This window comes from Peromyscus californicus, unplaced genomic scaffold (assembly GCF_007827085.1).
Source record: "Peromyscus californicus insignis strain IS unplaced genomic scaffold, ASM782708v3 Scaffold_2__1_contigs__length_46816999, whole genome shotgun sequence".
Lineage (NCBI taxonomy): Eukaryota > Metazoa > Chordata > Mammalia > Rodentia > Cricetidae > Peromyscus > Peromyscus californicus.
This window is the reverse complement of record NW_026294540.1, coordinates 25,970,368-25,992,854: the sequence shown is the minus strand read 5'-3', so window position 1 is coordinate 25,992,854 and position 22,487 is coordinate 25,970,368. Positions and strand designations below refer to the sequence as shown.

Genomic DNA, 22,487 nt, shown 5'->3' with positions numbered 1-22,487 from the left:
TCTACCACCGAGCCATACCCCTGCCCTGGAACTAGTCAGGCAGACCAGGCTGACCCTAAAGATCTAAGTGTTCTGCCTCCCAAGTGATGCAGTCCAAGGCAGGTACTACTTACTATACTCAACTCTTATTTTTAGAGACGAGGTCTCACTATGGAGCCTTGGATGTCCTGGAACTATGTATGTAGACCAGGCAGGCTTCAAACTCATAGAGATGCACTGTCTCCACCTCTGAAGTACTGAGATTAAAGGCACCTACCACCATGCTCATCTTATTTTTATTAAAAAAAATAATAACAATAATAATACAAACTTTTTGAGACAGTCTCACTAACTTGCCCAGGCTAGCCCCTTGTTGTACCCACCTCTGGGTTGACCAAATTTCTACCTCATCTTTTCCACCCACTTCCCAAGTCAGGTCCTCAGTGATGATCCCGAGCACAGGCTATATACAGACTTGATGTGACGCTTTTTGTCAGCGCCCATTCCTGTCGTTGGAATCACTATCCACCCTGGGCTGACCACAAATAAGCTACACACCACTGGCAGGTTGGAGGCTGGTTTTTATACAAAGGTAACTAACTCACAGGGTGGACCACCAGCGTGCTGCTGCAGGTCACCACTGTCTGGCAGAAGTCAGGACCGGGATGGCTGGAGGGGGGAAACGGTGCCACACAGACCATCCAGTACAGAGACACAAGCAAGGGCCCACGGGCACTGAGCAGGTAGGGCCGGCAAGTCTCTGGCAGCCGATGACAATTGCACTTTCTCATGCTTAGGACACTGGATGAGGAACCACAAAACCTTGAAGTGGCTGTGGAGCCTCCAGACTCCATGGGACCCCGGAGTGTCTCACTTCTCACGTGGCCCAGTGGCTGGCTTCAGACCCACTGTGTAGCTGAGGATGCCCTTCAACGTCTGATCCCGCCCTGAGCATAGCTGAGACCATAGGCATGTCTCACCACGCCCAGTTTTACTTCCTGTGTCTGGAAGCTGAGTCAGGAAACTTTACTTTCTAGAGCTGCCTTGAGGGGAAACGACACAGATATATATAGGGATATTTATCAAAGTACTCAACAGAGCTGGCACATAGAGGTAATTAATTAATAATAATAATAATAATAATTATTATTATTTTTGTGTGTGTGTGGAGCTGAGGACTATGCTGGGTAAGCGCTCTACCACAGTGCTCCAGTCCCAGCCATTTTTATTAATTTTCACAGTCTTCTTATATACAGCCTAGGCTGGCCTTGAACTTGCTCTGGGGCCCAGACAGATCTTGACCCTTGGATCTATCGGCCTCAACCTCCCAAGCAGCTGGGATGACAGGCCAGCACGCCCTGGCTTCAATAAATAATTCTGAAGAAATTCCTTGCTCGGATAGGACCTCTCTCTGTCCAACATGTAGGAGCCTCCTCTGCAGATTGGCTAAGGCACGGCGACCTTGGAAGACTCCTTGGAGTCTGTAGCCCCTGGGGTGCCCAGGGCCCCAGAATACACAGTGCCAGGACAGCTGATGGGGGAGGGAGGCTGCACCCCCTGGGAGGTCCCTGCAGAAGCGGGGTACACACTGGAGGCATTGGGGTTAGGGCCAAAGTGGTTCTGCACATAACACAGGCCGGAAGCAGGCTGGTACGGAGGCAGGCTGGGCATGTGTCCGGGAGGCCAGGAGGCCAGTTTCTGCCCACTGGCATGCTGCATCTGGGTGACAGGGTGACTTGGGGTCAGATGAGGGTGGCAACTCTGTGTGGGATAGGAGCCGGGTGCAGGGTTCAGCCTGGAAAGGAATAAGAGAAGACACAGTCATTCTGTTGGCAGGGACAAGGTCCACCATGTCATTTCCTGAGATAAGGGCATGGATAGGGCATAGTCAGCACCAGGTTTCAAGGGAGGAGAAGGACCTGGGGGGTGGGGGTAGTGGTGGTGCAGGGTTTCACGAAGCTCAGGCTTCCTTGAATCCTCAGTGTAGCTAAGAATGACCTTAAACTTGGGATCCTTCTACCTGTACCTCAGAAGATTTCGGCTACAGGCATGAGCCACCACACCCTGCCTGTGTAGTGCTCAGGGTCAAATCTAGGGATTCGTGTGTACTAGGTAAGAGTGTACTCGTCGGAACACAGTCCAAGAATGGAGTCGCCTGAGAATTCGGAGTACTTGAGGGAGTACTCTGAGAAAACAAGAGTTTTGTGCCCTCAGTTTCTTCAAAACACAGAATTGTTCTTGGACTGTGTTTGCATGTTCCTCCCAGGGGTAGCGAATAGGAGTGAGTTTTCCTCAGCTGTTGTTATTCACGCGCCTCCATGGAGAAACATGTTTTGTCATGTGTGGCTTGTCCTCGTGATTCAACACCTTACTCATGTGATTCCTCTTAATCCTCAGGTATAAACTGCCTGATGCTCTGAATAAAGCTGGCTATTGCAGGAGACTTTAGCCTACCTCATTTTAGGCCCCATGCCACCAACTAGATCAGAAAGCACACACACAAGTACAAAATTTTGAAAATACAAAAACTTCTTTTCCCGTTGGGGCTGGGCTGTGGCTCAGTGGAGCACCTGCTCAGTATGTGCCAAGCCCTGGTTTCCAACCCCAGCTCACAAACCCACTCCGGCTTCTCGGAGTGCTTTTTTCCTTTTCTTTTCTTTCTTTCTTTCTTTTTTTTTTTTTTTTTGGTTTTCAAGACAGGGCTTCTCTGTGTTGTGTTTTGGTGCCTTTTCTGGATCTCCCTCTGTAGACCAGGCTGGCCTCGAACTCACGAAGATCCACCTGCCCCTGCCTCTTGAGTGCTGGGATTAAAGGCGTGTGCCACCACAGCCCAGCCTTTTTTTTCTTTTGAAACAGAGTCTCACTAAAGTCTTGGGCAGCCTGGAACTCTCTATGTAGACCAGGCTGGCCTCAAACTCACAGAGATCTGCCTGTTTCTGTCTCCCTAGTGCTGGGAATTAAAGATGTGCATTACCTTCTTATTAAAATGATTTTCCACTTGTGTGTGTGTGTGTGGTTGTGTGTGTGTGTGTGTGTGTGTGGTGTTGTGTGTGTGTGTGTGTGTGTGTGTGTGTGTGGTGTGTCAGAGAACTTTCAGGAGTCAGTTCTTTCCTTCTACCATGAGGGATGTACCTCATGTCCTCAGACTTGGTGGCAGATGTCCTTATCCACCAAGCCACCTTGTTGGCCTCTTGTTTTTAACAAACCGTCTCTATTTTTATTACAACAAAACCACCCAAACTCTATGCCAAACCAACTTTCCAAACAAGATCAATCACAGAGACAAAACAACCCACGTGGCAGCTTACTAGAATAAACACACGTGGCCTGTCGTAACGCTCTTGGTGACTCTGTTAGGACACCTGAAACATCATGTTCTGTTCTGATACCTGCAGCCACCAGCCACGTGAGGAACAGAGAAGGAACACAAAGGGCTGCCCATGCCACACCTGTCCAGGGTCAGACCAGGCACCAGGTGACAGAGCTTCCCCGTGGGCAAGTCTAACTCAGAACAGAACTCTTTTTCTGGGTCCCCAGGGGCAGGCAGCTCCATTCACTAGGAGTGTGTGAGTTGGGGCTGACCCCACCCCATTACTGTCACATAGGACACTCCTTGAGGGGCAAGACTGGACCTCTCAAGCCTGTCAAGTTCCTAGGAGACCCTTACTTGCTAGGCACACACTCTCCCACTGAGCCACACCTGCAGCCCTTGGCTTCTTCAGATGTGGCAAGCTGAGGTGGGGTTTCACTCTGTAGCTCAGCCTGGCCTCCAACTCCAAATCCTCCTGCCTTAGCCTCCCAAGTGCTGAGATTACAGGTGGATCCATGCCCTGCTTCTTCCTTAGCTTTAAACATTGCTCGCCGGGCGGTGGTGACGCACGCCTTTAATCCCAGCACTCGGGAGGCAGAGCCAGGAGGATCTCTGTGAGTTCGAGGCCAGCCTGGGCTACAGAGCGAGACCCAGGACAGGCACCAAAACTACACAGAGAAACCCTGTCTCAAAAACAAACAATTGCTCAAAAGGAACCTGGGGACATGGCTCAGTTGGTAGAGTGCTTGCCTGCACACACAAGGCCCTGGGTTCCACTCCCAGCACCACATAAGCTGGGCACTAAGATGGAGGCAGTAGCAAAAGAAGTTCAGGGTCATTTTGATGAAACAGCTATTGAGGAAGGACTGGGCTACTGGACGCTCTATCTACAAATAAAAAAAACAAAACAGACACACACACAGACACACACACACACACACACACACACACACACGCACGCACTAAATAAATAAATAGCACAGAACCCAAACCCAATTATTCTAGTTCAACAAAGCTTGCTGCAGACATTGGGGGTGGAGGGAACCCCCCCGCCCCCCCAGTCAGTGCTGGCCCTGTGGAGTCTCCGAGACACAGCCCGAACGAACACAACCGGCAGAGGCGGGATGGGGAAGGAGTCCCAGCAGGTTCTTCCCTGGACTGTTACCTGGGATCACGTGCCCTCTCTGGCCTCCTCTATAAAGAAGGTGTGAGAACTCATAAGCTCTGGCAGCTTGCCTAGCAGGGTTTAAGAGCAAACAAGCCCGGACAGGAAAAAAGTCAGCCTCACCTACTCTTGTTGGGGAGCCAAGAAACTCTCCTTTGGGGGAGCCAAGAAACTCCTTTCAGGTTTCCTACCCTGTCACCTACTGAGCAGACTATCTAAGCCTGGCTCACTGCCCCAGCTCAGTGCTACCCACGAGTGTTGCTGACTAGGCAGTGTTAGGACTCTTATCTCTCCATAAACCACTCAGAATCACATCCAAGTGTCTTGTCTTTGGCCACTCCTGCTTGGTTCATTTTCACACAGGGCAGCAGCAGTGTTCAGAAGATATTTGTGCATAGATTCTTGCCTTATTTGCAGTGCTGGAACCCAGGGCCTCCCCTGAATTAGGTAAGTGCTCTACCACAGAGCCACACCCCAGCCCCTCACTGGGGGATTCTAGGCAGGTGCTCTACCACTGAGCCACACCCCCAGCCCCTCACTGGGGGATTCTAGGCAGGTGCTCTACCACTGAGTCACACCCCAGCCCCTCACTGGGGGATTCTAGGCAGGTGCTCTACCACTGAGTCACACCCCAGCCCCTCACTGGGGGATTCTAGGCAGGTCCTCTACCACTGAGTCACACCCCAGCCCCTCACTGGGGGATTCTAGGCAGGTGCTCTACCACTTAGCCACACCCCAGCCCCTCACTGGGGGATTCTAGGCAGGTGCTCTACCAATGAGCTACAGCCCAGCCCCTCACTGGGGGATTCTAGGCAGGTGCTCTACCACTGAGTCACACCCCAGCCCCTCACTGGGGGATTCTAGGCAGGTGCTTTACCACTGAGTCACACCCCAGCCCCTCACTGGGGGATTCTAGGCAGGTGCTCTACTGCTGAAATAGAACTACATTACTTAACTGCACAGAGCTGAGACACTGTGTCCCGCCCCCGTATCTGCCGAGATAGACCACATCCTTTACCGTGTCTACAGTTGTTCTTGGAATGAGATGGAGAGCGGGCCGTGGGATTATATCTACAGTCAGGTATCTTAGAACAGACAAGAGCCTCCCAAGTTCAAAGCCGACCCTGGCTTTCTGACTCAAGAAAACCAAAGGCAGGGGTGGGTGTCAGCACGGGAAAGGCCTTGGGTCCGACTCCCAGCACTGAAATCAGCCAAGCAACCAAAGAGGCGAGGGGACTCATCACTTACTTCCGGCTCTGGGCTGCTCTTCTTTCGGCAGAAGAACCTGAGACGTACTTGAACAAGGGAATCCTCCTCATGACACTGAAGGGGAACTTCTGATCAAGCTTCAGGGCCACTCGCTCAGAGAGGTCCAGGGAGTAGCAGTAGGTGAGGCCATCTGAGGTGGGTGTATTAAGTAAAATTGAAGGCAGCAGGAACAGGGGCAGCTGACATGCCCTTTGAGGACCCAGCCCCCGGGAAACACAGGTGTGTGCCTCAGTCTCTGTAGAGGCCTGAACATTCCCATCAACATGCCTCACAGGAAGCAATGCCACGCGAGGTGTGCATCAGAATTCACACGCACCCCTGAGCCTTCCAATCATAGCCACGATGGTTTTTTCTTTCTGTTTTGGCTTTTTGAGACGGGATTTCTCTATGGAGCTCTGTAGACCAGGCTGATCTGGAACTCAGAGATCCACCTGCCTCTGTCTTCTGCATGCCGGGATTAAAGGTGTACACCTGTGCCACCACCACCACCCAGTTTACAATCCAGGCTTAATATAACACAGAGACTGGTACACTCCTGGACTTTCGCTCCAAATCAAAGGTGCTCTGCCTCAGTGTGACCAACTGAACTTCACATGGCCTTTTGGTGAGGGAGGGACATATAGGTAGCCTAGTCTGGCCTCGTACCTCAAACCCCTTGACGAGGAGGCAAGTTCCAATGTGGCTTCTCTGGAAGCATTTTCTCCATGTAGCCCCCATCTTTGTGTTAGTCCACCACTGCCTGAACAGCCTGTTCCACAAACCCTTCTACAAATTTTATTACATACAAATTCTGTATGTGTGTACATGCACGTGGAGGCAAGTGTGCCACTGTGTGTGTGTGTGTGTGTGTGTGTGTGTGTGTGTGTGTGTGTGTAGGAGGGGTTGGGAGAACAACTTTGTGGAGTTGGAATCAACTCTCCCTCCACCATGAAGGTCCCAGGGATGGACCTCAGGTCATCAGGCCTAGCAGCAATCACTTTTACCCAGCAGGCCACCTCACTAGCCGCCCTTCAGTAAACATTACGCATCTGTTTTATGCCTGCACCAAGGGGTAAGTATTTATCCAAAATAGTGTGGGTGATGCACCTCGGGTCTCACAGGTTATTTGAATACTTGCATATGTATGACAGAATCCACTTATGTTCCACTTGGACGGCCTGAGGTGACTTTACACAGTATTTTGGGTACGCCCATGTCCTTACTTTGACTACAGTCAGATCAGGTGCAGAATGTTCCATTTGTGTCATAACAATAGTCAAAACATTCCAGATTCTGGGGGTTGGGATGTAGCTCAGTGAAGAAGAAAAAAAAAACATTCCAGATTCTGAAGTATTCTGGATCTCAGAATTCCTAATTAAGGAGGCTCAATCCCTAATAAATGCCAGATAAGGTAATGCTGGCCTTGTGTAGCTCAGTAGGGACTTGACTAGAGGGCCTAGGTTGGATCCCCAGCCCCGCCTAAAATGGATAATTCTGGTACTAATCAGGCTGAATGTAATCCCAGCTACTCCAGAGGCTGGAGGACTGACTTCAATCTGCCGCCTCAGTCAGCTCCAGGCCCAACGAGCTACCTTTGACTTTACCTCAAAACTAGAAGAGGCAAGCTGGGTTCGTGCCCACACCCACACCTTTAATCTCAGCACGTAGGAAGTAGAGGCAGGCAAATCTCTGTGAGTTCGAGGCCAGCCTGATCTACACAGTGGAGTTCCAGGCCATCCAGAGCTATACAGTGAGACCCTGCCTCAAAAAGAAGTTACCAGCCAGGCAGCGGTGGCGCAAGCCTTTAATCCCAGTACTCGGGAGGCAGAGCCAGGTGGATCTCTGTGAGTTCGAGGCCAGCCTGGTCTACAGAGCAAGATCCAGGACAGGCACCAAAACTACACAGAGAAACCCTGTCTTGAAAAAAACAAAACAAAACAAAACAAAAAGTTACTGTTTGAGGGCAGGGGAATCTTAAAGATGGCTTTATAGTTAAGAGCGCAAACTGTTCTTCTAGTGGACTCAAGTTCAGTTCCCAGCACCCACATGGCAGCTCCTCTAACTCCAGTTCCAGGGGACTTGATATCTTCTTCAGGCCTCCTCAGTGCCAGCATGCAGGTGCACATATCCACAGACTTACCCATAAACAAAATAAATCTTAAAAAAAAGGAAGAAAGCGCACACCAAGAAACTTATAACTGGGGTATGGAACCAGGTAAGTGACAGTAACCCTGGCACTCAGGAAACTGAGGTGGGTCTTGAGTTTGGGTCTAGCCTGGGCCATATAGCAAGACCTTATTACAACCCCTTTCCCTCTGAGAAAAAAGAAAATCAAGGGCTGTAGCTCAGTGGTAGAGTGCCTGTCAATCACGTACAACGCCCTGAGCTTGATGCTCTTAATGCAGCAAAAAGAGAACGAGATCTCAGCAAGCCCAGGTCTGTTTCTTAACCCGTCCACGAACACCTCCAGGTGATGGACGCCTCGGATTCTTCCAATGAACACTCTGTGTGGAGGCCAGAGGCCAACCTCGGGTGTTGATGCTCAGGAATTAGGGTCTCTCACTTGATCTGGAATTTACCAAACTAGGCTGGGCATGGTGGGCCAGTGAGCCTTGGGGACTTGCCTGTCTGGACCTCTGCAGTGCAGGGATCAGAGAACACCCCACACCCTCCAAGTGGGTCTGCCCTCTGGTGTAGCTTCCCTCAGCAGTCCCCTCCAGGAAGGATACACGACAGGCCGATGAGAAGGCCAGAGACATTACTCAGGAAGGAGGTCTGAGGGATGAGCCAGGAGGCACACAGCAGCAGCCACGGCACCAGGACGGAAGGCACCACCACGCCAAACACCAGGGCCCGCCTCATCCGAGAGCGGACTGAGGTGAGTCCCAGCATGGCGAAGGCCACGGGGGTGAACCCTCTGGCGTCCTCCACCTCCCCCAGCTTGGACAGCGACGACACGGACTCGAATGACAGGTAGATGATGGCGGAGGAGACGGTGAAGATCAAGGTGAAGAAGCAATGGCGGACGGTGCCCACGGTCCTCTCGAAGTTGCCAGCGAAGCGCCAGATGATGATGGCGCCGCAGAGCAGGGAGACCGGGTTCTCGTAGACGAAGATGTAGGTCACCAGCCTGTAAACTAAAGACGGGTTTGGGTTAATGGTCCAAGGCAGTGCTGTTCCAACCAGGGGCAGCCAGGTCCCCAGCCAGCTGGGGGAGGGAGCCTTGAAGCCGGGCGGGGCTGGAGCTCAGTTGGTAGGGTGCTTGCCCAGTGTGTACCCAGCCCTGGGTTCCATTCCTAGCACCACACACACCACACACACAGGAAATGGTGGTGCACACCTCTGAGTTCAGCACTCAGGAGGTAGAGGCAGGAGGATCAGGAGTTCAAGGTCATTCCTGGCTACACTGTGAGTTTGAAGTCAGCTTGGTCTACATGGGACCCTGTCTCAAAAATAAAATAATAAACAGGAAAGTGAGAGAAGTGTCCGCCATTCGAGGCATAAGTATATAACATAAGCTCTGCTTCTTCCTGGCCCTGGAGACAGGGTTATCAAGACCAATTCCCGTGATTCAAAGCATGAGCATAGAATGTAGTCTCCATACCTTCGTGGCCCTGGAACAAAGATTGTCTAGACCAATTTCTATGTGTGAAAAAGAGAACTTTTAGCCGGGTGGTGGTGGCGCACGCCTTTAATCCCAGCACTCGGGAGGCAAAGGCAGGCGGATCTCTGTGAGTTCGAGGCCAGCCTGGTCTCCAAAGCGAGTTCCAGGAAAGGCGCAAAGCTACACAGAGAAACCCTGTCTCGAAAAACCAAAAAAAAAAAAAAAAAAAAAAAAAAAAGAGAACTTTTTCTGAACTTGTCAAATGCTTTATTAACATTGTTTTAGGGATCTTTTCAAGATTCTCTGTCGTTTTTGTGTCTCTGTATATGTGCAGGTGCCTGGGGAGGCGGGAAGAGGGTGTTGGACCCCTGCAGCTGGAGTTCCAGGCGGTTGTGAGTGAGCTGCCCCATGTGGAGTGCTGGGAACCGGACTTGGGTCCTCCGCAAGAGCAGCAAGCTCTCTTAACCATCTCTCCAGGGCTGTTAATACTGACCTACCTCACCGGGCAACTGAGGGGTAATTAACAGTAAGAGCTTCAGGGTGGACTGAGTGGGGGTCAGTTAACACTGTGTCTTGGCTTTATCATAACCAGGCTGCCTGGGCTCAGTTAAGTCCAACGACCATATCCTCACAGCTTCAATTTCCTCACTGGGAAGTATCAGGTCAAGCCTGAGGCCTTCAAAGGTCCCATATCTCTACCTGTCCATGAATCCCACACGCACACAGATAGGGTTAACTACGAATGTGATGTGGTGCATGTCTGTGTCCTAGTACTCAGGAGGCTGAGGCAGGAGGATCATGGGCTTGTGGCCACCCTGGGCTACACAGTGAGTTCTGGCCATTCTGGTCTACATAAATAGCAACACCCTGTTTCAAAGGAAAAAGGACAGAAAGAGGATATGTGCCTCATCTAGACTGGCATGTAGCTGACTGTAAGAAGTGCTACGTGCAGGGCTGGAGAGATGGCTCAGAGGTTAAGAGCAGCTGGCTGCTACTCCAGAGGTCCTGCGTTCGATTCCCAGCAACCACAGTGCGGCTCACAACCATCTGTAATGAGATCTGGTGCCCTCTTCTGGCCTGCAGGGAAACATGCAGGCAGAACACAGTACACATAATAAATAAACTTAAAAAAGTGCTACATGTTTCCAACAGAAAGGAAAAAGTTTCAGCTTTAAGCAGGAAAACCCTCACACCCTAGTCAAGACTCTCTTGAAGCCTTCATTATTTGCTGGATACTTCCAAATTGAAATTTTGTTGTTTTTCAAGACAGGGTTTTTCTTTGTGTAGTCCTGGCTGGCCTTGAACTCACAGATTCACCTGCCTCTGCCTCCCAAGTGCTGGGACTAGAGGCGTGTGTCATTACCGCATGGATCCCAAATTAAACGACTCACATATATAAGGGCGTGCGAATTATATATCCAAACCTTAGTTCTAAAACAGCATACTAAAAACAACAAGCTGGGTTCCTATCTCACTATTTCGATGTACTAGCTCTGTGATTCTCTGTATTCAGCCTCAATTTCTGGTAAACAGGCAATTTAATATGGCCTGTCATGAAATCGCTGTGAGGATTACATGAAATGAACGCGCAGGCCTCTGTTACCTTGGGAGCCACTAGGGTTTCCCAGGAAAGAATGAGGAAGAAACAAAGGCTAGGAATCCTGTCTTTTACAAAAGGATGATTACAGACGTAACTGGTCTGAGAAAATTCTCTCCCCTGAGAAAATAAACACTTTACCAGGGGCAGAAGACGGCCCAGCCCCTTTCCTCCTTCCACAAGCTGGAATTAAGAGTCAGGGTTAAGGAAAAGACGCAGCACAAAATTCTAGACTCGAGAGGAAAAACCATTCATGCAGGTGACAAGAGACGAAGTTCAACTGTCACGATGAAGGTGAGAGACGTTTGTTTTGTTCCTGAGGGGCTCAGGCCTTCAGCAGATGGGGGTCTGTATTTATAAAACTGGAGGGGCGAAGGAGGGGGATTTATCCTCAAAATCAAAGAATGGATGGGCCTGCGGGGGGGACATGCAAGGTGGCAGTTTTGGGTAGGGAAGGAATCGGCGAAAATAATGATGAGACTTTGGACAAGACTTGCTGGAGCTCCAAGCGGGGAGATCAGTGATGGGCACGGAGGCTGGGGGCTGGCTGGCAGTGAGGGATAGCTGGGGTCCCTGGGTCGAGGAAGCGCGCCATCCCCGCCCAGTCCCTGCTCACCTTGCCAGTTGCGCAGGGCCTCGGAGCGCAGCGACAGCCCCGAAGGCGCCAGAGGTGGCTGCAGCAGGAACAGGCGGGGCCCCGACACCAGCAGCGAGAGCAGGGCGGTGAAGAATGTGGCGGAGGGCACCTCGGGACACGAGCACCAGAAGCGACTCGCGGGCCCCGGGGCCGCCATGGCCGCCAGATCTTCCCGCGAGCCGCCTCGGCACTCGCCGCCCCGCCTCGGCAATTTCCGCCTCCCTGCGGCGGTCTCCCCTGGCAACAGTGGAAAGCGGGCCTCTCAAGCCCCGCCCCCATGGAGGAAGGACCAATCCCGTAGGGCCATCCGCCCAAAGGAGGCCGGGAGTTGTAGTTTCAGCGCGCCCTCTGCGGGCCAATTTTCAGTTTCCTTCTACTTTCTCTCTTATTTATTTTTTTTCAAAATTTAATTACATCTGTTTATTTGTTTGAGTATGGGCGAGGGGCACGTGCGTGCAACGCGTGTGAAGGACAGACGACAACTTAAGGGAGTTGGTTCTCTTCTTCCACCTGTGGGGTTCTGGGCATTGAATTTGGGTTATTAGGCTTAGCAGCAAGCGCCTTTACCTTCTCGTTACTCCTTTTTATTTTCACTTTTTTTTTTTTAGATTTTATTCGCTATTAACTCGTGAGAGAGAGTGTGTAGGTGTATACACATGCACCTTTACTGTCAGCCATCTTGAAGATACGTTCCCCCCACTTTTTTCAGGCGAACTCACTCTATAGACCAGGCTGGCCTCGAACTCACAGAGCTCAGCCTGCCTCTGTCTTCCAAGTGCTGGGATTAAAGGCGTGCACCACCAGTCCCAGCTCGTTGTGGCATTTTCATGTACGTGTAATACATGTGTATAATGTAGTTTGGTCAAATTTGATCACAGCGCCATTATCCTCTCTGGTTTTCCCACCTAGTCTCCCTTCTGTTTCCATCTTTCTTTCTCTTTTTTTTCTCTCTCTCTCTCTTTCTTTCTTTCTCTCTTCTTTCTTTTTTTGATGACCCAATGAGTTTCATTAAACTCACTTACAGAAGCAGGGTAACGGTTATTTATGGAACATGGGCACCTAACTAGTAGCTACACCACTGAAGAAAACGTCTCTTCCTCATCCATTAACTGCCAGCAGATCCTCAGAGAGGGGGTGGGGCCTTGAGAGCCACTCCCGCCTGCTGTGGGTTTTTTTTTTGTTTTTTGTTTTTGTAAAGACGGTCTTATGTAGCCCAGGCTGTCCTGCACTCACTCTGTAGCCAAAGTGAGTCTGGTCTCCACCTGATCCTCCACCTCCAGAGTGCCGAGATTTTAGGCACCACCACCTCCCACAGTTTATACAGTACTGGGGCTTGAACCCAGGGACTCGACTGAACTGAACTGAACTTCCTTCTCAGCCCAGCCAACTGTAATGATTATGATGCCTTGTGGTCCCCAGAGCCCTATTCTCTCTCTCTCTCTCTCTCTCTCTCTCTCTCTCTCTCTCTCTCTCTCTCTCTCTCTCTCTCACACACACACACACACACACACACACACACACACACACACACACACACACACCCCACTTGTGTTTGACTTTATTATGCCAAAGAGGAAGGTGGAAGACAGCGTGGGCATCTTCTGGAGATGGATTGAAGAGGGATGAGGAGGTGAGGAAGGACGTCAAGAGTTACGCATGCGCTGTGATGCTTTACTGAGATCGGCTTTCGCCCTTCACAATTAGAACAGCAGTTCCCGCAGAGAAACCTATTTCAGGCGGACAATTGGAGCATCCTCTCTGAGCTGTAAGTGCTTTAACAGGTGAGGTCGCTTCCCGATGAAGTCACCGGTGGGAAGAGAGAGTCAGGGATTGAATCCCAGTTTGCTGGTTCCCAGGGGCAACTTCAGATATTCCTTCCCAGTATGTTTTGTTTGGGCAGTACTGGGCACTGAGCCTACAGCCCCATGCCTGAGAGGTAAGTGCTCTACCACTGAGCTAAAGCTCTTCTTCCCAGTATTCCTATGTGCATTAATAGACTCCTGAAGCCTGGAAATGGTGGCGCACGCCTTTAATCCCAGACACAGGAAGGCAGATCTCTGTGAGTTTGAGGCCAGTTTGGTCTACAGAGTGAGTTCCAGGACAGCCTAAGGCTACACAGAAAAACGCTGTCTCAAAAAAAAAAACAAACTAACTAACTAACAAACAAACAAACTAACAAACAAAGAAGACTCCTGGAAAATAATCAGATGTAATCAAGAAACCGTCCACTTGAATCCAGCCCCCAAAGAAACAACAGCGTTGCTTACATAACATCTACCACTAGGGGGCAGCACCAGTTACAGACTCACCATAGGAATAATGAGAGAGATTGGTTTAAAAAAAGGGAGGATTGTGGGGAGGTGCCCAGCCTGGGGAACTGAGTTTGACCCCCCCCCACCCGGACCCACGTGGTAGAAGGGGAAGCCGGAGAGCCGACTTCTGCAAGCTGTCTTCTGACCTCCACACAAGCGCCCACACACATAGACACAAATAAATAAATGAACAGACTAGAATGGAAAACTAAAGGGGGCGGGGAATAGGCTTTCTTTCTACACAAACCACAGCTCTCATTTCAAAGAGTTTATTCTTGAGCTAAATATAGAAATGGTTTCATCAAGCTTTAGTAGCTATGGAACAACAACAACAAAAGGTCATAAACCAAAACATCTTTTTTAGATACATTGTTGTGACCACAGGGATGTTCAAAGTGGGTACTATTCAAGCAAAGGATCTGAGTTCTGTTCCCGCACTCATATAGGGTGGCTCACAACTGCCTGTAATTTTCAGTTCCAAGCCTCCACAGGCCCCTGCCTTCACGTTCACACACACACACACACGCACACGCACGCACGCACGCACATGCACATGATTAAATAAAATAAAAATCTTCTAACAAAAATAGAAGGAAGAATAGTGAGATGCCTCAGTGGGTTAAGGCGCTTGCTGTCAAGCCTGACCGACTAGAGTTCGATCCCTGAGACCTGATGGAAGAGAACCGACTCCCACAAATTGTCCCTGGACATCTACATGAGTTTGCAAACAAGTAAAAATAGGAAGGCCGGGCGGTGGTGGTGCACGCCTTTTATCCCAGCACTCGGGAGGCAGAGCCAGGCGGATCTCTGAGTTCAAGGCCAGCCTGGGCTACAGAGTGAGTTCCAGGAAAGACGCAAAGCTACACAGAGAAACCCTGTCTCAAAAAGCCAAAAATAAATAAATAAATAAATAAATAATAAATAAAATAAAATAAGAAGAAAAAGAAGAGGAAGACACTCCTGAGAATGGACATGGGCTAGTGAGCAGAGACCATCTCCACAGCCCCTCCCTGATTTGTACATCACGGGTGTTTCTGTGGACGCTCTGTCAGCCAGAGGAAGCCCAGGTGAGGACGTTTATAGTCTTTCTCTTTCACACACTTTGTTTATTTATTTTTTGTTTACTGAATGGGACGGCGGTAGAGACTCATGCTAGGGCACATGTGTGGGAGTCAGTGGACAGCTTGGGGTGGCCGGTTCTCTCTTTCCACCTTGTAGGTCTTAGGGATCGAACTGAGGTCAGCAGGCTTGGCAGCAAGCTCCTTTACACCCTGAGGCATTCCCCCCACTCCTGCTCTCATATGTTAATCCTGTGTTCTCTCCCTGTTCTCTCCTGATACATGTTCATGCTCTGCTATTTCCCATCATGGTGTCTGGAAAATAGCCTTGAAGGAAAGTCTATTCGTGTTGACCTTATGCTATTTTTCTAACAAAACAGCAGGTCTCCACACAGAGGGAGTAGAGCCTGTGCTAAATTTGAGACAGCAAAGGAATCAGATATGATATGAAAACAGATAGGTCAAGTGTCTCACCCCACTTTGGTCTCCGATGAGACATCTGCAGACCCAAGGCCTTTGGGTCCTTGCAAAGTAACCTAAACATCTGTATCATGACCCACACAAGGCAGGTGTCACCTGCTGCAAAGCTGGTGGGCACTACATTCCTTAATTTTATGTATTTTTTGATTTTTCGAGACAGAATCTCTCTGTGTAGCCCTGATTGTCCTGGAACTCGCTCTGTAGCCCAGGAGGGCCTCCAACTAGGAGATCCTCCTGCCTCTGCCTCCCAAGTGCTGGGATTGCAGACCTGCGCCATCACTGCTAAGCTGTTTCTTACTTTTCTTGACCCTGTGACAGTAACAACTTAAGGAAGGAAGGAAGGAGGGTTTGTTTTGGCTCACCAGTGAGGCCACCGGTGGCAGGTGGGAAGTCAACCAGAAGTAACTGTAGCAGTCACTTTGGAAAGGAAACAGACACAACTCCATAAGACTCCTTAGAGAAGGACTCAGAGCTGTGATTGGCCTCGAGGTGGGAGGAAGGGAGAGCAGTAGACAGAAACAATAGCTTCACTACAAATTAGAGAGACGTGAAGGAGAGAGAGACACACACACAGAGACACAGACAGGCAGACACATGGGGGATGTGGGGAGACTGAGGCGAGGAGATGAGAAACCATGAGGGTTGGAGGCCAGAGGCCAGAGGAGCCTCTTCAGAGAGTAGCCTCCAGAGTGAACTCCCAGCAAACCCCCTGAAGGAGTCTCCCTGGACTAATTCCCCAAACTGAAGAAAAGTCATATCTATAACGTTTTGGGGGTGGCAGGAAGTGATTTGGTCAACACACTGTGGGTGACTCAGAACGTGGAGGAGCCAGTTATCACAAACTGGGAGCTGTTCTTGGGCGGTGGCGGCGCACACCTTTAACCCCAGCACTTGGGAGGCAGAGGCAGGTGGATCTCTGTGAGTTCGAGGCCAACCTGGGCTACACAGAGAAAGTCCTGTCTCCAAAAAACAAAAGCAAAAACCAAACAACAAACAAATAAATAACTTGGTAGCTGTCACCTCACAGCACAGCCTGCCTCTTACCTCTCTGTTCCAGAGAAAGCCACAGGGAGATTGGGCTTGGCTCAGCCTCTGGGATCCGGCCCTAACGGGGCAGGCCTGTGTTCTAACTTTCAGGGACGCGTGTCGGCGGGAACGTGAGTCAGTTGTCACACGGCAGCCACAGTCAGAAAGCAGAGATGAGGCCGGGCGGTGGTGGCGCACGCCTTTAATCCCAGCACTCTGGAGGCAGAGGCAGGCGGATCTCTGTGAGTTCGAGGCCAGCCTGGTCTCCAAAGCGAGTACCAGGAAAGGCGCAAAGCTACACAGAGAAACCCTGTCTCGAAAAACCAAAAAAAAAAAAAAAAAAAAAAAAAAAAAGAGAAAAAAAAAAGAAAGCAGAGATGAATGCGGGGGCTCAGCTCGCTGTCCGCTGTCCACTTTTTCTTCCGTCTGCGACTCGTGGCCCGGGGGATGGGGCGAGCCCCATTCAGGGTGCTCGGCTGAGCCTCGTCGTTAACACTGTCATAGATGCACCCAGAAGTGTGTCTCCTAGGTGATTCTCAGCCAGGAGAAAGGAAGACCAACCATTACAAAGACTGTCGCCTCATGGTGTGACCCCTGAGATCAGTAACTTGAAGTCAACTAAAGGGACGTGAAGGTACAGGGTTAATGTAGGTCTCCCCTCTGAAACACAAATGCTTCTGTGTCCTTGTCTGTATGCCGGATACTAAGAGATTGTCCATTCCTCTTGGAGATGTAATCGAGTCCTGCTTCACTCCCACAGTTTCTGGGTTCCGAAGCTGCCATTCAGTCTCCTTCCTCAGCTCCCGGCCCACTGCATTGGGCTCCCATTCCTGCCCTTTCTCCCCCAGACCAGGGTTGCCTTGTGGCTCCCGATCACTGCCAGTCTCTGAATTCTTCATCTTATTTCCTTATTGTTCTTTTTGTCTTGTTTTGACAGAGTTTCTCTATGTATCTTTGGTGCTTGTCCTGGGTCTTGCTCTGTAGACCAGGCTGGCCTTGAACTCACAGAGATCTGCCTGGCTTGAGGCGAGCACCACCACCACCCTGCTGCAAGTCACAGGAAAACATAATGGAATTCAGCTACTATCACAAAAGCTACTACTTGGAAAAGTCAAGGACTTCTCCAAAGGTCAAGCCATGGCTTAAGGAGTCTTGGTGATATTTCAGCTGTTGTATATATATTGCTGGTTCCTAAAATGATTTTCTTGGGGAATGCTATGCGTGCTTCCAAGAACTCCTAACAGTGTATTTATCTAAAATGCCTATCAAGCATCCAAGGCCAAACGAAACAACAACTGTCTCCTAGGTCAGCAGATAGCTTTATTTCTTGTGCAATTTAGGGTGAGACCCTCCTTTCTTATACAACCTTCCTAATAGACCCCTAACTTCTTACCTAACCACTTCTAGGAATGTAGACTGAGCACGTAGATCGATCCCCTTTATGATATACTAACCAGTCATTAGCACTCAGGTGACCTCCTCTTTTATCACTCCCATTTTGGATTTTTAAAGAAAGCCTGGTGGTCACTGCCTGAGGAAAATTCTTACCTGTCTTTATGACCCCGTAGAATTCAAGCCTGGTGACCTGGCTCGACCAGGGGATTGCTATTGATCGGTTCACCTCAGAGACTTGGGGGGATTTAGAGGTGTAAGGAGACGAAGAGGAAGAAAGGAGTGGAGAACGGAGAGGGATAAGGAGGATTTTGACCAGAGAGTGTGTATGGACGAGATGGAAGATGAGGAAGAGTCAGATGGGGAAGTACTAGCCAGGTAAGAACGAGATGAAAAGGACCTAGATGAGGCAGAATTAAGATAGAACTTAGAGGGAGCAGTAGATAAATACAGAAAAAAATTAAATAGAAAGGCACTAGGCTTGAGAACAGAACGGAAGCTGTGTAGATAGGATTCTATCCCAGAGGAATAAAGTAGACGGACAAAGAGCTTGGTGTACTTAAGATTCTTTTCCTGAAAATAAATTTTGCTGTTTATAGTTTCTCTTCTGAGCCCCTAGGAAGTATAATATTAAGGCTGGTCCTGGGGCTGGAGAGATGGCTCAGAGGTTAAGAGCACTGACTGCTCTTCCAGAGGTCCTGAGTTCAGTTCCCAGCAACCACATGGTGGCTCACAACCATCTGTAATGAGATCTGGTGCCCTCTTCTGGCCTGCAGACATACATGCAGGCAGAACATTGTATACATAATAAATAAATAAATCTAAAAAAATATAATAAGGCTGGTCCTTTTAATATTATACAAGACCTCCCAGCATTCCTTATTGTTCTTAATCTTGCAATATGCTTCATTCTCCTAGATTGGACTCATCCCCCCCCATCCGTCCCCCCAACTCCGGAACCTCTGGCCAATACACCTCAGTCTCACATCCCGGGCTTCCTCACACATCCTACTGCTCTCAGCCTCATGCTCCCACAGCAAGACAGTTCCTGAAGGTTCTGGAGGTGTGAGGGATTCAATCCTTCAACCCGCTGCTCTGCTGTTCTGGAAAGATGGTCACCTTGCGCTTCTAGAATCAGACACGGTTCGGAGAAGGAACCTCTACCAGATCCCGGCAGACCAGCAACTGGAGCATGCGCACATAAACCACCGTGCTGGCTCTTTTTATTTGTTTTGTTTGAAGACCGAGTCTCCTGCAGCCCAGGCTGGCCTCGAACTCACTACATAGCCAAGGATGATCTTGAATTCCTAACCTCCACCTCCCTACTATTGGAAATCCATGTGTGCCCCACCACACCCAGTTTGCCTGGTGCTGGAGATAGAACTCAGGGCTTCGGGCTAAGAAAGCACTCTATCAACGGAGCCACATTCCCAGCTCCAAAACGAAAAACATTAAAAAAAAAAAAAACACTTTTTATTTTATGTATGATGTTTTGCCTGCATGCATGTCTGTGTGCCGCATGCCTCCGGTGGGTCCTCTGGGAATGGAGTTACAGGCATTTGTAAATGTTCAGGTTGTTGCTAGGAACTGACTCCAGGTCCTCTGGAAGAGCAGCCAGTGCTTGTGACCACTGAGCCATCTCTCCAGTCATTACACAGTTTTTTCCAGTGTTTGTGTGTGTGTGTGTGTGTGTGTGTGTGTGTGTGTGTGTGTGTGTGTGTGTGTGTGTGTGTGTGATGGGATTTCATCACTGTCCAAGTCAGTTTGTCTCTAACTCTTTGGGTCAAGTGATTCATCCTCTACCTCAGCTTCCCCAATGTTAGGATCACGGGCATGTGCCAATGGACCCCAATTTAATTTCTTTCTCCCCTTTTTTAGATGGCACTGGGACTGAACCCAGAGCCTATGCTAGGCAATGCTCTACCCCTGACATGCCCCCCTCCCCATCCTCAGCTTAAATTTGACTTTCAGAATTTTATTTATTATTTTGGTTTTTTGAGACAGGGTTTCTCTGTGTAGCCTCAACTGTCCTGGAACTTGCTCTGTAGACTGAGCTGGCCTCGAACTCACAGAGTTTCACCTGCCTCTGCCTCCTGAGTGTTGGAATTAATGAGTGTGCCATTACCGACTGGCTTAAATTTGATATTTTTCTTAGGTAAAATTTCTCGGAGGCACTTCTCATGTAACCAAGGCTGGCCTTGTACTCATCCATCCTGAGCGCTGGGATCTCAAGCATTTGCCATCATGTCTGGCTTGAGGTCGTGTCCTGTCAAGACAGCATGTTTCTGCCTCACACCACACTTCCATCATAATCCTCATGTTCTTTTCCCTGATGCCATGAGTCATCGCTTTGGGCAGGGCTCCGTTGGCCATTTCTTAGGCTGGTTTTGCGTGGGGTCATTCACGCATCTGCTGTGGGCTAGTGGGTTGATGGAGACTGTGTGATGAAGAAAATCTCGCGGGGCTAACTGCTTCTGCTCTCTGTGGTGTCGTCCCAGAATGGACCGTGTCAGAAGGGGGTCTCTGGGAAGTAAGTGGGGAAAGGACCAAGGTGAGAAGACTTTCCATACCTCCAGCTGCCGCTGTAGCAATGGCAGCTCCTATCACGTGGCTCATGCTATGTAGCCATCCCTCAGTATCCATGGATTGTTCTAGGAGCCTCCGACTATACTATCCCCAAGGCAATGCAAGTTCTTCGTATAAAATAATGTCGCGTTAGCCTGGAACCTGTGTGCGTCTTAGTATGCTTTCAATATTGTCTAGAATGCTTGTGATGGCTAGCGCAATGGAAACGCAGGACAGTGGCTGTTCCATAGTAGTATTAAGTGAAAATGGTCAGAAAGGAGTCTGAGAAGCTGGAGAGATGGCTCAGAGGTCAGAAGCTTGCTGCTCTTGCAGAGGATTCTAGTTCAGTTCTCAGTACCCATGTCAGGGGGCGGCTCACAACCAGATGTAATTTCAGATCTAGAGGATCGGATACCCTCTTCTGGACTCTGCGGGCACGATGCTCATGTCCTCTGACCAACACACACACACACACACACACACACACACACACACACCACACACCACACCAATAAAATAAAATCTGTTTTTAGAAGAAAAAAGTCTCTACATGTTCAGTCAAGACACAATCCCTACCCCGCTCCCCCAATTATTCTCTTTGCCTTTTTTGGAGCGAGGAAGAGGAGGAACTTGAGACAGACAGGGTTATTTGTAGCTGAAGCTGTCATCAAATTCTGTACGTAGTAGAGAATGACCCTGAATTCCCGATCTTCCTGTCTCTCCCTCCATAGTGCTGAGACCACAGGTCTGTACCACTACATCCGGCAGCCCCTGAATAGTTTCCGTGTACTGTTGGTTGAATCTTTGGGTGTAAAACTCCCAGAAATGGAAGTCCAACTGTGTGTGTGTGTGTGTGTGTGTGTGTGTGTGTTTCCAGGAGCCCAGGATGATCTCAAACACACTGTGTAGCCAAGGATGGCCTTGAAGTCCTGATCCTTCTTCTACCTCTCCAGCGCGGGGAGGACTGGGCACCACCCTCCTCAGTTATCACAGATAGCTAAACTAACACTAATGATGATGCAGCCATGAACCTCAACAGTGATTAAGGTTTGACTTAACAGGAAGCAAAACATGAGTCAGGAGACCGGGGAGACGAGACCGTGGCAATAGGAAGGGGAACCGAGCTGCTTATCCAGACTCGGGTGGGAAGGAGGAAACAAGTCCCGGGGCCTTCCCATCTTGGTGCGAGCCCACCCACTCTGTTCCCAGGCCACTTCTAGACGCCCTTCGTTTGTTGGTTTGGTTTCTTTCAAGACAGGGTTTCTCTGTGTAGCCCTGGCTGTCCTGGAACTCACTCTGTAGACCAGGCTGGCCTCCAACTAAGAGATCTGCCTTCCTCTGCCTCCCAAGTGCTGGGATTAAAGGATGAGAGAGACAGAGACAGAGAGAGAAACTAAGGCAGGAGGTTCCTGAGTTTGGGTCTGGCTTGACTAGAATAGCGATACCTAGTCTCAAACAATAACATACATGGTCGGGGAGTGGTGGCCCATGACTTGAATCCTAGGATTTGGGAGTCGGATGCAAGAAGTTCACATCTCTATGAAGATACTTTTTTTTTCTCTCGAGACAGGGTTTCTCTGTGTAGCTTTGTACCCTGTCCTGGAACTTGCTCTGTAGACCAGGCTGGCCTCGAACTCACAGAGATTCACCTGCCTTTACCTCCCAAGTGCCGGCATTAAAGGTGTGCACCACCGCCACCTGACCTACAATGTGACATTTTATCTTCTGTGTATGTGCCCAGGAGCATGTGCTAAGACTAGAGGTTAATTGCAGAGTACTTGCTCATGAGTTTTTACCTTGGTTTCTGAGACGAGGTCTCTTAACTGGCTTAGAGCTTGCTAATTTGACTAGACTGGCTGGCCACTGAGTCCCAGGGATCCACCTGTCTCCACCTCTCCATCAAAAGAACTGCCACCACGCTGGAGCACATGCCATCACACTTGGGCACATACCACCACATGCCTTTTACATGGATGCTGAGGCTTAATATCAGGCCTTCTTCCTTTCCAGAAAATACTTCAACTGAGTTGTCTCCCTAGCACATTTGGAGACAAAAATCCTTCTATATATCTCTGGGTGGCTGGCCTTAAACTTGTGGCAATCCTCCTGCCTCT

General features: G+C 49.7%; 1 protein-coding gene across 1 annotated transcript; it reads right to left on the bottom strand.

Annotated features, from left to right (window-relative positions):
• Window positions 1–259: 259 nt before the first annotated feature.
• On the bottom strand, window positions 260–11,762 carry Rhbdd2 (rhomboid domain containing 2). Its single transcript, XM_052753985.1, has 4 exons — window positions 11,520–11,762; window positions 8,432–8,839; window positions 5,703–5,853; window positions 260–1,774 (listed from the first exon to the last, which is right to left on the bottom strand). The coding sequence occupies exons 1-4, from the start codon at window positions 11,695–11,697 to the stop codon at window positions 1,426–1,428; spliced, it is 1,086 nt and encodes a 361-aa protein (XP_052609945.1). The 5' UTR covers window positions 11,698–11,762; the 3' UTR covers window positions 260–1,425.
• Between the last annotated feature and the right edge of the window lie 10,725 nt (window positions 11,763–22,487).

Bases quoted from the DNA above. Each gene is read 5' to 3' on its own strand.
- Rhbdd2 (XM_052753985.1), bottom strand. From the start codon at position 11,697: ATGGCGGCCCCGGGGCCCGCGAGTCGCTTCTGGTGCTCGTGTCCCGAG. The intron at 8,840-11,519 runs GTGAGCAGGGAC...ACCCGTCTTTAG, and splicing joins GGCCCTGCGCAACTGGCAAG to TTTACAGGCTGGTGACCTAC. The intron at 1,775-5,702 runs GTAAGTGATGAG...ATTCCTTTCCAG, and splicing joins AGAGCAGCCCAGAGCCGGAA to GCTGAACCCTGCACCCGGCT.